Source organism: Hyperolius riggenbachi, chromosome 9 (genome assembly GCF_040937935.1).
Source record: "Hyperolius riggenbachi isolate aHypRig1 chromosome 9, aHypRig1.pri, whole genome shotgun sequence".
NCBI lineage: Eukaryota > Metazoa > Chordata > Amphibia > Anura > Hyperoliidae > Hyperolius > Hyperolius riggenbachi.
Window position 1 is genome coordinate 30,231,672 of NC_090654.1, and position 12,488 is coordinate 30,244,159.

The 12,488-nt window shown below is 48.0% G+C and overlaps 1 protein-coding gene across 1 annotated transcript in view; it reads right to left on the reverse strand.

Moving 5' to 3' along the window:
• Nucleotides 1–6,178: 6,178 nt before the first annotated feature.
• The window catches only part of NDUFS2 (NADH:ubiquinone oxidoreductase core subunit S2), a 37,297-nt gene continuing 30,987 nt past the window's right edge, over nt 6,179–12,488 (reverse strand). The window contains exons 12-14 of the mRNA XM_068252317.1: nt 7,322–7,405; nt 6,464–6,521; nt 6,179–6,381 (exon numbers count right to left, since the gene is read on the reverse strand). Of these exons, the coding sequence (XP_068108418.1) occupies nt 6,344–6,381; nt 6,464–6,521; nt 7,322–7,405 (180 nt within the window). The 3' untranslated portion in view covers nt 6,179–6,343. The remainder of the gene's footprint in view (nt 6,382–6,463; nt 6,522–7,321; nt 7,406–12,488) is intronic.

Consider the following 12,488-nt stretch of genomic DNA (forward strand, 5'->3'; position numbering starts at 1 on the left):
GGAGCAGTTCGCTCTCCCCTCCTGAACTAAGTGATTGAGTGGCTGGCAGTGGCAGGCGGCAGTGAGCGGAACTTACCTGCGTCTTCTCTCGTCGCTGGCGCGGGATGATCTGCCACTACTCTGGTCTGGTCCAGACCAGAGCAGCAGAACTTCCGGCGCATGAGCGAGACGGAAGGTAAGTCCCGCCCGCTGCCAAGCGCCACTCCGCACTTAGATCAGGAGGGGGACAGTCAGCGAGGGAGGGAGAGCACTAAGGTGAGAGAAGGGGGGGGGAGGGGGGGGGGAGATTGCCCCCCTTCTCCACCGCTGCCCACAGCTCTTCCTCCACTGCGCCGCTGTCCTCCTGAAACAGGGCGGGCGGCCGATCGGCCGCCCTTTCACGGACACTGCTGAATTCCTTACGAAATTCACGGGCAGCTTAATTTGTATAAAAAATTACGGGCTGCCTGTAAATTTACGGGCGGTTGGCAACACTGCTACTCTCACACAGAACCCTCCAACACCTAACCTTAACCCATTCGCATTCCGTCGTTTTCACTTGAGAAATGTTCACCTACCATTCATTAGCCTATAACTTTATCACCACTTATCACAATGAACTGATCTATATCTTGTTTTTTCTGCCACCAATTAGGCTTTCTTTGGGGGCTACATTTGGCTAAGAGCCACTTTACTGTAAATGCATTTTAACAGGAAGAATAAGAAAAAAAACGGAAAAAATTCATTATTTATCAGTTTTCAGCCATTATAGTCTTTAAATAATACATGCCTCCATAATTAAAACTCACGTATTGTATTTGCCCATATGTCCCGGTTATTACACCGTTAAAATTATGTCCCTATCACAATGTATGGCGACAATATTTTATTTGGAAATAAAGGTGCATTTTTTCCGTTTTGCATCCATCACTATTTACAAGTTTAAAAAAAAATAAAATATAGAAATATTTCATCTTTACATTAATATTTAGAAAGTTTAGACCCTTAGGTAAATATTTAAAAGGTTTTTTTTTTTTTTTTTTTATACTAAACATTTTATTTGGGTATTTTTGGGAGGGTGGGATGTAAACAATAGTTTTATAATGTAAATGTGTCTTGAGATTTTTTTGTTTACTTTTAGTTGTAGTTTTACTTTTTGGCCACAAGATGGTGGCCATGAGTTTGTTTACATGATGTCACTCTAAGCATAACATACGCTTAGAGAGACGCATGGGGGAAGTAACAGCCAGAAAAAGCGCAGCTTCCGAGAGAAGCTGTCGCTTTTTCAGCGGGGGAGAGGAATCAGTGATCGGGCACCATAGCCCGATTCACTGATTGCCTGGCTAACGAACCGCGCGCGCGATCAGCCGCGGGAGCGCGCATGGTTCCTGGACGTAGAAACTACGTCCAGGAACTAAAATAGGTTAACCACTCCTCCCCATCCCCCACCAGGGCTGGTGCATCAATAATGGGGACCCCACCAATGCTTCGGATGATATATGATGGACAATTAATGATATTGTGTGTAGAGATGTGGCGAACGGTTCCCGAACCGTTCGCCGGCGAAACATCTCTGAATACATGGGGCCTTTACTACTTCCAGGTCACTCTGACCCGGAGTAGTACGCCTGCGCTGCCCGGCGAAGCGCGTCCTAGATCGCGCTCCTGTTGCCGGGCACTCTCTGCGCATGAGCGTGACGGAACGACGTCACGCTCATGCGCAGAGAGTGCCCGGCAACAGGAGCGCGATCTAGGACGCGCTTCGCCGGGCAGCGCAGGCGTACTACTCTGGGTCAGAGTGACCCGGAAGTAGTAAAGGCCCCAGAGATGTTCGCCGAGCGAACAGTTCGCAACATCTCTAATTGTGTGACGGGGATTAGCTGTGGGGGCTGGGGGTGGGGCTCGGCTAGCCCCCCCCCCCCCAGTTACTTTTGCCCCAGGGCCCTATTGTAGCTAGAACTGGCCCTGCCTCTATAACTTACACTTACAAACACCCCACCCTCCTCCATACCTAACCTTACCCTCCTCCCATACACATACACCTAACCGTCCCCACCACCAAATACTGTATTACGATAATATAGGGGTGCCACCACAGATGCCATTATAAATGGCGGCTATAACATACATGTGAGACAAATTTGGCCCTCAGAGCCATCAGATTTGGCCTACATGCTTTGCATTGTATTTGGCCAATTCTAGAAAACTAGGTAAGCTACAGTAGATCATCAGGGAAGTCATATGAGAGGGGGGGGGGGGGGGGGAATTGATAGATACCGGGGATCTTTTTTTTTTGGAGGGGGGGGGGGGGCACTATACAAAAGGGACCTGTATAGGGGAGGGAGGACCACTAAACACCAGGCTGTATATGAATAAATAAATGTATTTATAAACACCAGTGTAAGGGAGGGAGGACTAATAGACACAAGGGGACTGTATAGGGGAGGGAGATGGCATTAGACACCAGAGGTGAAGAAGGGGACCCCTACACACCAAAGAACTGTATAGCAGTCTCCGAATGACGGGTCAGAGACTGCTCACTTCTGCCCCTGCTGGAGGCTTGGGAAATCTTTGGTAGCCCAAATTCTCCCGAAGAAGACGGCCGCTCCGTACTGTGCATGTGCGAGAATGCGTGATCATGCATGTGCAGTACGTGGCGGCCATCTTCTGGGGGCCCTCGGGCCCCAAAGATTGCCCAAGCCTCCAGCAGCAGCAGAGAGAGCAGTCTTTGACCCCTCGGTCAGACTGCCAATGGGAATCCAGCACTGGAACAGGTATCCTTTTTTTATTATTATTTAAATTGTTTCAGACTCACTTTAATAATGGCTTTCTTCTTGCAACTAACAACGCAGCCCATCTTTCTTCAAGTGCCTCCTTATTGTGCATTTTGAAACTGCCACACCATTTTTTTTCAGAAAATCCTGCATTTTGCCTGTAGTTATTTGTGAGTTTGTCCTTGCATCTCAAATTTTTTTCTGGCAGTTGTGGCTGAAACTGTAGTTGGTCTACCTGACCGTGGTTTGGTTTCAACAGAACCCATTCATTTTCCACTTCTTAAATAGATTTTGAACACTGCTGATTGGAATTCTCAATTCAATATTTTCTTATATCCCTTTCCTGTTTTATATAGTTTTTAACTACCTTTTCCCACAGATCCTTTGACATTTCTTTTGCTTTCCCCACAAAGCCCCCCCCCAAAAAAAACCCAGTACAGCACTGGATAAAAGATGCAAGGATAAGGACTCCAGAAACTCATTGGCCTTTTATACACACCCACTAATTACAAGCAAACAGATTACATGTGAAGATGGTTACCTTTAACCACCTTGCAAGGTGGCAGCCCTAGGAACGCTCAACACCAATTGGCGTGAACTGCTGGGGGCGTGTTTTGCTGGGGATCGTACGCGAGGATGCGTGCACATCCCCTGCCAGTAACAAAACCTGCTCCACCATCCGTTCTGCTCCACTGACTCGCATATAAGCCGAGGGGGTAACAGGCAGACTATTGGGCCAATCAAAGTACAGGAATCTCATCCTGCAAAGCCACTGGACCTGACAGGATCCAGAGTGGAACAATTGGAGCAGCTGTTCGTTTTGGGGGAGCACAAGTAAGTTAGTGGTGCATGCTACAACAGTAGCGTGCCTACTTACCCCTACTGATTTGTCTGTGAGCCAGGTGTAGCCATCAAAAGAGCCACATCTGGCTCCCGAGCCAATATCCCTGATTTAAAGGGATATTTAAAGTGGACCCAAATAAAAATAGATTTTATTTCTAAAATCTTGTATTTTCTAAATTATAACAAATAGCAGCCTTTTTTCAGCTGCATGACAAATATAAAATATTGTACATTGTACATTTAATGGAGGAACCCCTCCCTTCCTTTCATATTGCCGGGACAGAAACCAGCAGACTGGTAGAGTAGCAGGTGTCTGGCAAAGGAGGAATTGCTAATGGCTGCCACCTGTATAACCCTAGTTAGGAAAAGAGAAGGGTGAAAAGCATGCACTGAAATGCTCATAGGCTTGAAGGAGTGTTTATTTATCTTTGTATGTGTCAGAGTGGTGCAACTAAATATTTTGAATTAAAGAAATGTTTGGTTTGGGTCCGCTTTAGCTGAGAAAAAAAGAAAAAAATTGTCCAGCCCCTTGAAATCTTCCTGGTCCCTCACTGTAATTCTGCGCCGCTCAGTTCTTCCGGTGCCCCCTCCCCCCACCTGGGCAGCTCAGTAAATCGCCGGGCCACCACGCATGCGCGGTGCTGGCTGCACACCTTTAATTTGCACTCACATGGCTGGGAGCGTTCTGCGCATGTGCAGTAGTAATTTTTGCTTACTGAAGCTCAGAATGCTGTCTGTGCAAAATAAGTTACATTGGTAAGAGCGCGCTTCTTGAGGTTAAATACAGTGTCTCAGAAGAAAAAGTTCAGTCACTAGGAGCGCATGTGGCAGACATCTTTCTATTCTGGCACTGTATTTAGCCTGAGGAAGAAGGCTCAGACCCACAAAACGTGTTTTAAATGTAAATATATATATATATATATATATATATATATATATATATATATATATATATATATATATATATATATATATACACACACACACACACACACATATAACACACACACAAAACTTATGTTATAGGTTTATGCATTCAGATAAGCCTTTTTCCTTATCTTTTGGACAGTTTAGGTTATTAGATCTTCTTTTGGGGGCACCATTTCCATTCTAGTATGCCTCTCCCACTCCCCAAGACTCCTGTGGGGGCTCTGTGCTTTGAGTTCCATAGAACTCTTATTTTTTTTTTTTGAGTGCAAGCCATCCATAACCAGAAGATCAAAGACCCGAGCGAAGACAGGTTTTCCTCACTTGCCTGACACTCTGGTTGCTGGTTTTACTACCTACACTTGTGAGTACCTTCCTTTTGACCAATACATAGATCTGGTGCAGTGAAATACTACACGATATGGGTCTCATGTGGTCTCTACATTGTTTGGGCTTTCGGACTACTCTGGACACCTCCCTATCCATGGGATACAAAGGGGGAAAGAGGTGCCCAAGGTACGATAAAAACTGTGTTAAAAACAGCTAAAATGAAAAGGTTGAGGTGGCTTACCTCAATAAAGACAAATTAGTATAATAAATAACGAACTTTAAATTGCACTGGCATTGCGTTTTGTCGGTCTGTGCTCACTTCCTCAGGCCGAACACAACCCAAAGTAGTAATAACCCTAAGCAGGAGGGAACACAACACCCAACTGGAGTCAGGTTTGTGCATCTCCACCTGCCTATAGTGGTCAGTGGCTGTCTGCAACCTTCCTTTGGGAGTACCACAATTTACATCTTCACCATTTAACCACTGTGGAGACATACTGCACAATTTGGGCTCCCATTGTGCTCTTTTCCCTCCAGGATGTTCTTTGATCACCCTACATACCTGCATCTATCCATGGTATGGGGCTTGCAAGTGCCCAGCCGATGCTCAGGAGCAGCTGAAATGTGGTAAATAAACCACCTTCAAAATGAAGAGGCACTAATCTCTGGGTGAAAGGAGAAAGAGATACTCTTTAAAGTGTAACTGTCAGGCATAAAGTAAATTATTTATTTTTATCTGCTAAACAAGTAATAAGGCATTCCAAAAGTTAAAATCTCTGTTACTTTTCTTGTTGATAAATGATCATTCCCCAGTTTACCCGACTCTTATTTGGTATACACAAAATTTGGTACACAAAAAGGAAGTTGCAGGGCATGCTGGGTTGTCCTTTTTTGCTTCTCTACTTCCTTTTAGACTTAACTAATGCAGCTTGATTGGCTGAAGCCTCTTTCCCTCCTGTTTTCCCCTCCCACACCTCTGTTCCTCTCCGATTGCCCAATATTTCTCGTGCTGAGACATTGCACTTTCTATAGTGAAGGGCGGGCAATGCATACACAATCAGGCAAAGGAGAGTAAGGTAGGAAATGACATCAGGATTGGCTTCAAAAGAGCCACAGTTAATATGGGAAATGCTAAGAAGAATTTTCTCTTTTTTTACTGTTGAAAAAAAAATGAATCACTAAATTCAAAACGTGGACAGTGCATTACATATGTAATTAGAGCAAGTATTGATCTACTGATAAATGATTTCTTTCAGAGATAGTATGGCTGACAGCTCCTCTTTAAGCCTTCATTCCTTGCAAGAAAACAATAGATGCAGGCCCCGTCCATTAGGAAACCAGATATTTTATTTGCATTGTGATCTTTACAAGCACGACATTAAATAAATGGAAGAGTCTCTAGATCTCGATGAGGAGGCCGAAGCCAATGTGGCGAGCTGAGAGGCCACCTCAAACCGCGGCCCAGAATCCTTTACACACAAAGCAGCACATTATCGATCCACCTCCCCAAAGACGATATCCTGAGTTCCTGTCAGGAAAAAGAGAAGACTGAGTAATTAGCGGACAGTGACTGATGACAACAGGAGGAAGAATCTTATGACGACACTCACCGATGATGGCGACCACATCAGCCAGCATGTGACCCTCTGACATCTTGTCCAAGCCGGCCTGCAAAGAGGGCAAGTGTATCACAACATAGCACCTTAACCTGCACTGCTCATCTCTTCTACAAAGCTAGGTGCTGCTGGGCAGTGAGAGGATAAGTGTATACAGGGAGTCCTCAACTTACGAATGCCAGAGATAAGAACGGGCCACTTTCAGTCCCAGTCCTGCACTCCGAGCACAGAGTATAGCACATGTGGAAGCCACTCAACTCCACACCTGAATCCAGCACTGTGCATCCTCCTCTTACCCTCCCTCCTCACTCTAGTGCCAGCATTTTCTCTTAAATGACATGGAATTACAAGTAAAATGCATTAGCTGATGCCGGGCACTAGAGTGAGCAGGTGGAAGGTCACAGCACTGGACTCCAGCAACAAAGGGTGTAACGTCCAGCTGCGCTATATTCTAGGCCCGGGGAGTGCGAGAGGATGAAAAATGGCACAAAGGGGGACATGAACACAGCGGAGGCACAAAGGCAGCACCAAGGGTGACAGAAGAAGGCACAGGTGCAGAGGACAGAAGAAGGCACAGGAACACAGAGGTCAGATGGGGACACCGGACAACAGATGGTGGCACAGGACGAGGCACAGAGAAAGCAAAAGGAGGCACGGGGAAGAGAAGGAGAAGTAAACAAACATCTATCTACACGCTTAATCAGTATGGCCTAAAGGGAGCTTTTCATTTTATTCCTCTCAGGTAAATTTATATTTGTCATACGGTAGTCACATATAGTAACATTTTTGATGGTGTTTCATTACAAGTCCAGGCCAGGCACTAAAACTAGATAATTGCAATGGGTTTCTTACCAGATGGGCAAATCCTGGAGCCTTGATCTTGCAGCGGTAGGGGCGGCTTGACCCATCGGACACCAGGTACACGCCGAACTCTCCCTGATGGCAAAATAAGAAAAAAAAAAGTGTGTCATTGAATTGGCTTAATGCAAGCAGACTGCATTTATTTTTGGAGCCTTCATTTTAATAACTTTTAATACTTTAGTGGTTATGATTGTGTTATAGGTTGGTGTTTGCATGTATTTGTGACTGCAAGGGCAGGTTTCCACTGGCGTACTGCGTTACATTCCAAAATGTATGCATGCACTGCGATTTGGCTGGAGTGGAAATGGGATCCAAAAAGTTAATATTGATATGTCAAAAATATCATGCTTTGTCACAGAGCTCAGAGCCCAGTTTACTAACTGAAAACCTACACATGGAAGTTATATGGGGACCTGTCCTGATGGCCAACGCTCCCCCCATTCTCCGCCCCCTTCCTTTTATACCTAAAGACCCCCCCCCCCCCCCCCGACAGCCTCCGGGTCTCTGGAGTCGACATTCACTATGCAGGCCCCGCTGCACGCATGCGGTAATCGTGACGTCACGTGCTTAGCACTCCCAGCCGCGTGCTGTAGGACGCGTGGAGCCATTCCAGAGCAGTGAAGCCCGCCTTTGTGAGTAGTAATTTTATCAGTTTATAACCATTGTTCTGACTTACTGCATCACTGGGCTCCCGTTTTTGTTTCCGGTGTTTTTGCTTTAGGGTGCCAGCACACCCCTCCCATTCCCACACTATTGGGATGTTCAGGCATAGGGACAGCAGAAAGGAACACATGGCAATGCTCTAGATGCAGGCTTTCTCAACCAGGGTTCCTTGAGGACTCTGCAGGGGTTCCTTGGCATTTTACCCCATCATGGGGGAAATATAATAGAGCACATTATAATAAGGGGATACTGTCACGGACGGTTGCGGGGACGCAGGCGCGTCCTGGAACCGCCCGTGAAGAAAAGAACGATCGCACTCGATTCCTGCATCGATTGCGCCTCAGATCAATAGAACCAAGATTTGACGTGTAGTATCCCTATGCCTAGGGACAGCTGGGGGATCTGTCTTAGCTGAAGTGACAGCCTGGGGGGGAAGGTGTTAATTAGCTTGGACATATTCCCTGTGGAAGGCACAATTCCCCTTTTGGTTCTGGGAACCAGGTGACACTTAGCTGATCTCATGGAGATGTTAATTAACCAAAGGATGCCTAGGTACAGCCAGGCAGGCTACGAATCCACGGGAGGTCTTGACACTTTGCTCCCTAGTAAAGATCAAAGGAAAGTCAGCTGTTAGCAGCTAGAACACCTCCTGAATTAACCTGAGGCTCATGGCATAATCCATAACTTCCCAGATCTGTAATATTTCTGGGGTTCCTGAGATGGCAGCTTCGCCAAACGTGGGGGAAGTGTAGCATGAGCCCCGGTGCTGGTTCTGAGGAAGTTTCAGAACATTCTGAGGTAAGGACTGCCAGTTAGGCAGTTTGAAAATGCCCTGATGATACCACAGGGGTCCCACCCCTCATGTCTGGTATCAGGGCGCTGGGTAAATCGAGACAGACCTGAAAATGTTAATAAATCTGCCCTGACCTGTACGGTTCTGTGAGATAGAGCCCATATATGGGTAGATATGATTTATAGCCCCCAGGATAAGGGGAGGGCTCATCTCATCTTCTAAGGGGGTGTATGGCTCCCCGCCCTCACTCCCTCCTACTGAAGCAGGGGCATAAGAATGGCTGAGGACCCAAACTCAGTGTCCTCCACACTGAAACATCTTGAGCTCATCAGATGCCAGCTTGAGGATATGCTGGCATCCACCTGGTCTGAACTCTGAACTCAAATTGAAACCCAGAACTCTGTTTTCCCACAAAAAGGACATCTTTCCAGGAACTAAGTATTTTTCTCCCTTCTTTTATTTTTTATACTGGCTATTACTGTCTTAATAATTGTGATTTTAATAATTGGCTGTATATATTAATTATTTATATTGCGTGAATAAACGACTTTCTCCAAGTCATTCACTATCCGCTACCCTGCTTATCAGCACACGCAGAACTGATCCCGGGTCTCTGAAGATACGCTACTGTTTGTTTGTTGTTGGCTAGACAGAATACCGTGTGTTTAACCGTTTTATTCGCAGGACTAGTCAGTCAGTTAGTGGGCTCCACGGTCCCATGGTAACCGCGGTGGTGGCAGTTTACTCTGAACCAGTAGGTGACGTTGTAATTACCCGTGTCTCACAGGCTCCCTTCTGAGCGGTCTGCGGCTAATTCTTAACGGTTCCTGCGCATTGACTGCGACCAGAGTTCGCACGATCTGTGCGCTGGCACCGTTTAGAGGGCTAAGTGCGGTCAGCCACTAGGGCTCCTGTGACAGTGTTAGGCAGCGGTTGGGACCTGTGTTGTGCTGAAAGTATCTACGATAGCGCTAGCGCTATCGAGAAACGAACTAATTCGTTGGTGTAGCTGGAAGGCAATATATTTTTTATATATACAGAGAGACTGTGTAGCCAGTACCCCTCCCCAAAAGTTTTATTTTATTTGGCATGGAAATGTCCGGGAACTACAAGAAAATGTGCCTGGCGGACCTGCAAAATCTTTGCCAAGAGAGAGGCATTGATGTCGGCCGCAAGACACAACGGGACCTGGTAACGGAATTGTTTCAATGGGATACCCAGCAACTGCGGGAGCCGGGGGTGTCCGCTGAAGTGGATACCAGCCCATCTGACCCAAGTCAAGGGGAACCAGAGACTGAAGATTCTGCGCATACGGAGGTTGAGCATCCTGCGGGCCCTGCTGCAACAGTTACGCAGGAGAATGTCAGTGTGGACCCCAATCCCAGAGTTTCTGAAAGTACTCGCCTGGAACCGGCCAGTACTGGACTGTCCGTTTGTACTGATCCGCTAATGCAGCAGGCATTACAAAAGCTGATGGACACTGACCTGGACAAGTACCTGCAGTACATGCGTGAGGAGCGCCAAATGCGGGAGGAACGGGAGCGGCAAGCCGCTGCTGCTGCTGAACGCCACGCAGAGAGGGATGCCGCTGAGCGAGAACGGGAGCGCCAATCTGCAGAGGCGCGGGAGAGACGACAGCATGAGCTCAACATGGCAAAGGTTCAACAGGCCAGCCGGAGTTCACCGCCCAGCCTCCCTGCTGAAGGAGCTGCACCACCCGTAAGTGCAAAATTTAAATTTGCTAATATTGAAAAAGACACAGACATTGACTTGTTTTTGCGGTCTTTTGAAAAAGCATGCCGTCAGTATCGTCTGTCCCAAGACCAGTGGGCCAGACATCTGACACCTTTGCTGCGCTACAAAGCGCTTGATGCTTTCGCAGAATTGCCTGCGGAAAAGGATAATGATTATGCTGCTATAAAAGACGCTATCATTACTAAGTACCAGCTGACGCCAGAAGCCTATCGGAAAAAGTTCAGGGCCTGGCAGAAAAAGTCTTCTGATTCGTACCGAGATGTGGTCAGCAGCTTGCTCACCACACTCCGCCAGTGGACGCTAGGCCTCACCAAAGGGTCTTATGGCGTCCTGGAGGACTTGATAGTCCTCGAACAATTTCTGAACATTTGCCCTGCTGATGTACGACAGTTTGTGTTAGAACGCAGGCCGGCTTCAGCCACTGTCGCTGCAGACCTTGCTCAGACTTTTGCAACTACCCGGGTGGCTGATACCCGCAGAACTGTCCCATCCAGCTGGAGAGGAGGTCAGCCCAATACCTCAGCAGACCCTCCTGCCCCTGTGAGCCGTCCGCCACAGAGGCCACCCAGCGCAGCTGATGCACCCAGGCCTGCAGCGCCTGTCAGTACTGCCGCCAGCCCGGACACATGAAATTCGACTGTCCGGAGCGGAGACAGACACCACCAGCACCTGGATCATCTGCATCACCCGCACCTCACCCACAGCAGAGGCAGCCCGCCAGCGAACCACAGCCTGGATCATCAGATTTTGTCATGTTTGCCCGCGGAAAGGAAATCCGCGACCGAACCGACCAGCAGCAACTTGTTATAGTGAACGGCAAAGTTGTCACCGGATTTCGAGACACCGGAGCTGACATCACGTTAGTTCACTCACACCTTGTGCCAAAGGAGAGCATCAGCTCCAGCCGATCCCTTGCCCTTACTGGAGTAGAGGGCACCCTTTTTCACATAGCCCACGCGACAGTGAAGCTGGATTGGGGATTAGGGATCCGCGAAAGGGTTGTTGGGGTTATGAAGGATCTCCCAGTCCCTGTGTTGCTGGGGACTGATTCGGGCAAGCTTGTGTCCTACTATGAACCTGCCACGACCGCCTTGTCGCTCACGGAAGGAGACGGACCCTCCACCCACCACCAGGTACTTTATACACTTGGAGGAGCACCAGGGGGAGGTGGGTTGAATGTGCCCAGTTCAAGGGTACCAGGTTCAATAGTGCCTGCTTCAAAGGCACCTGAGTTTGATGTACAGACTGTCTGTTGTGATGATGCTGTAGCTGTACCTGAGTTTACTGTACAACCTGTCTGTAATGAAAAAATGTCTATACCTGTCAATGTCATTACTGCATGCAATGATGATTTGAGTAATGTCCGTCTGTGCCATTCTGACAGTGTACCTGTGCTAGCAGTACCGCGCAGCTGCACTGCTCAGAACCCGAGCTCAGAACAGGTGGAGGGGGTTCTGGCCTCCTCCCCCTCCTCTGACCGCAGGGATGAGACCTTTCAGCCGCTGGCCTCGTGTGACATGAGCCAGTTGGCTGAAACTGACAGCGCCATATTCTCAGCCGCACTACAAAGTGACCCAAGCCTGGAGGTGCTCAGGCAGCAAGCCGCTGAGCCCCTCGCAGACGGGGCCGCTTTCAAGGTGTACTGGGAAGGTGGGAGACTGTACAGTGAGTCTGTACAGCCCCCTACAGGTAGATCCCACGCGAATACCAACTGGCTTGTGGTCCCGAGTGCGTTCAGGGGACATGTGCTGAAATCCGCACATGGTAATCCTCTGACAGGGCACTCGGGTGTCCGCAAGACACTCGCCGGTATTCGGAACCTGTTTTATTGGCCCCGGATGAACAGGGATGTAGCAAACTACTGCAGGGCATGTGCCGTCTGTCAGGAGCTGGGAAGGTCCAGGGATTCCCGCGGGGTTCCCTTAGGTCCACAGCCACTCAGCAGGG